The sequence below is a fragment of the Capsicum annuum genome, unplaced genomic scaffold (genome assembly GCF_002878395.1).
Source record: "Capsicum annuum cultivar UCD-10X-F1 unplaced genomic scaffold, UCD10Xv1.1 ctg39321, whole genome shotgun sequence".
In the NCBI taxonomy this organism is placed as follows: Eukaryota; Viridiplantae; Streptophyta; class Magnoliopsida; order Solanales; family Solanaceae; genus Capsicum; species Capsicum annuum.
Window position 1 is genome coordinate 329 of NW_025846531.1, and position 1,523 is coordinate 1,851.

Sequence of the window (1,523 nt, forward strand, 5' to 3'; positions counted from 1 at the left end):
TTTATTGCACTAATGAATGTCAGAAGATATCCGGTTACTCAAACAAGATCCATGTGCTATTAATGACTCCAAAACGTTTCACTGATATACTAATAAGTTCCTACTTCATTGTTATGGCATTGATGACTCCAAAACACTTCATTGATGTGCCAATGACTTCTTACTTCATCGTTATGGCATTGATGGTCTATTTATATGTCTCTTATTGATGTATCATTGTTTCAAAGTGTCAAAAATGCGGTGGCGACCGAAATAACAATCTCAAAAATCAATTGAACTAAGTGATGGAAGTTCTCTCTTATCGGGTGGTATCCTAGGGACATAAGCCTATCATGGGTTGATCCCTATTTATGTGTTTATGGGTGGTATCCCAAGGGCATAAGCCTATCATGGGTTGATCCCAGTTGATATGTACTGGAGGCAGACTAGTGGTCACAGTATAGTACAGTAATGATTACAAAGATGATAAGAACGAAGGTAAAGTGATTGAATAAATACAATGTACAGGTTGTCACAAGTTCTAGTAAGTGTGTTCCACTCCTATTACAATTTATTCACTTGTTTCTAATTTTTATTGAGCTCCTATACCATATGTGATTATCTACAGCTTTACATACTCAGTACATATTTTGTACTGACGTCCCCCACGGGGGACCTGCATTTCATCCTGCAGGCATAGGTACCTCAGCTCATACACCGCACAAGTAGAAGTCAGGATATCCAACTGCTTTTGGTGAGCTCCAGTTTGCTTCGGGGCTTTCCGTGTCACCTCCAGTCACTTTTGGTATTGTATAGAAGTTAGTTATATGGCGGGTTGTGTCCCGACCTTAGTTAATCTCTGTGTATTATCTAGAGGATTTGTAGACCTAATGTACAGTCAAGGTGGTGTTTTGTTAATAGACGTGATGGCTCCAATAGCCAAGTATTGTATATACATATATATATGTGTGCTCAAGCTTATACACGTGATTATTTCCTTTTATATGCGATATGATGCTGTCCAAATTTTCGGTTGTCGTAGAGGTATGCATGGGAAGTATAAGGTGATGAGCTGGTTCTCCCAGGCCTCCTCGGTTACGGGTGCCAGTCCGCCCCAATAATATTTGAGGCATGACACTTGAGGTTTTGAACTTGACTTGTTAACTGCAAAAATGGAGTCATCTAAAGAGATAGGTTGTCGAGCTCCAGAAGACCCCGTCCTCTGCATCAACGCTTGTGATTTTTTCAGTAGTGCAGCTACGATGAATATGTGTTCCAAGTGTCAAAAGGACATGATACTACTGAAGCAGGAACATGCAAAGCTTGCAGCTGCATCTAGCAAAGACGTCGTACGCAGAAGCTCAAGCAGCGATGAATCAGAACTTGCTCTTGCAGGTGCCGCGGTTGCATCTACAATTTTAGCCTCTCATATTTCACAAGTGAAGTCAAAAGAGGGTTTGAAAAAGTGCACAGCTTGTCGTAAGCGTGTGGGATTAACGGGGTTCAGTTGCAAATGTGGTGATCTTTTCTGCGCAGTTCATCAT

The 1,523-nt window shown here is 41.0% G+C and overlaps 1 protein-coding gene across 1 annotated transcript; it reads left to right on the forward strand.

Annotated features, from left to right (window-relative positions):
• Positions 1 to 1,151: 1,151 nt before the first annotated feature.
• On the forward strand, positions 1,152 to 1,514 carry LOC124891645 (zinc finger A20 and AN1 domain-containing stress-associated protein 8-like; the record flags this gene model as incomplete). Its single annotated transcript, XM_047403356.1, has 1 exon — positions 1,152 to 1,514. A coding segment is annotated over exon 1 (363 nt), but the record flags the coding sequence as incomplete, so codon positions are not given.
• Between the last annotated feature and the right edge of the window lie 9 nt (positions 1,515 to 1,523).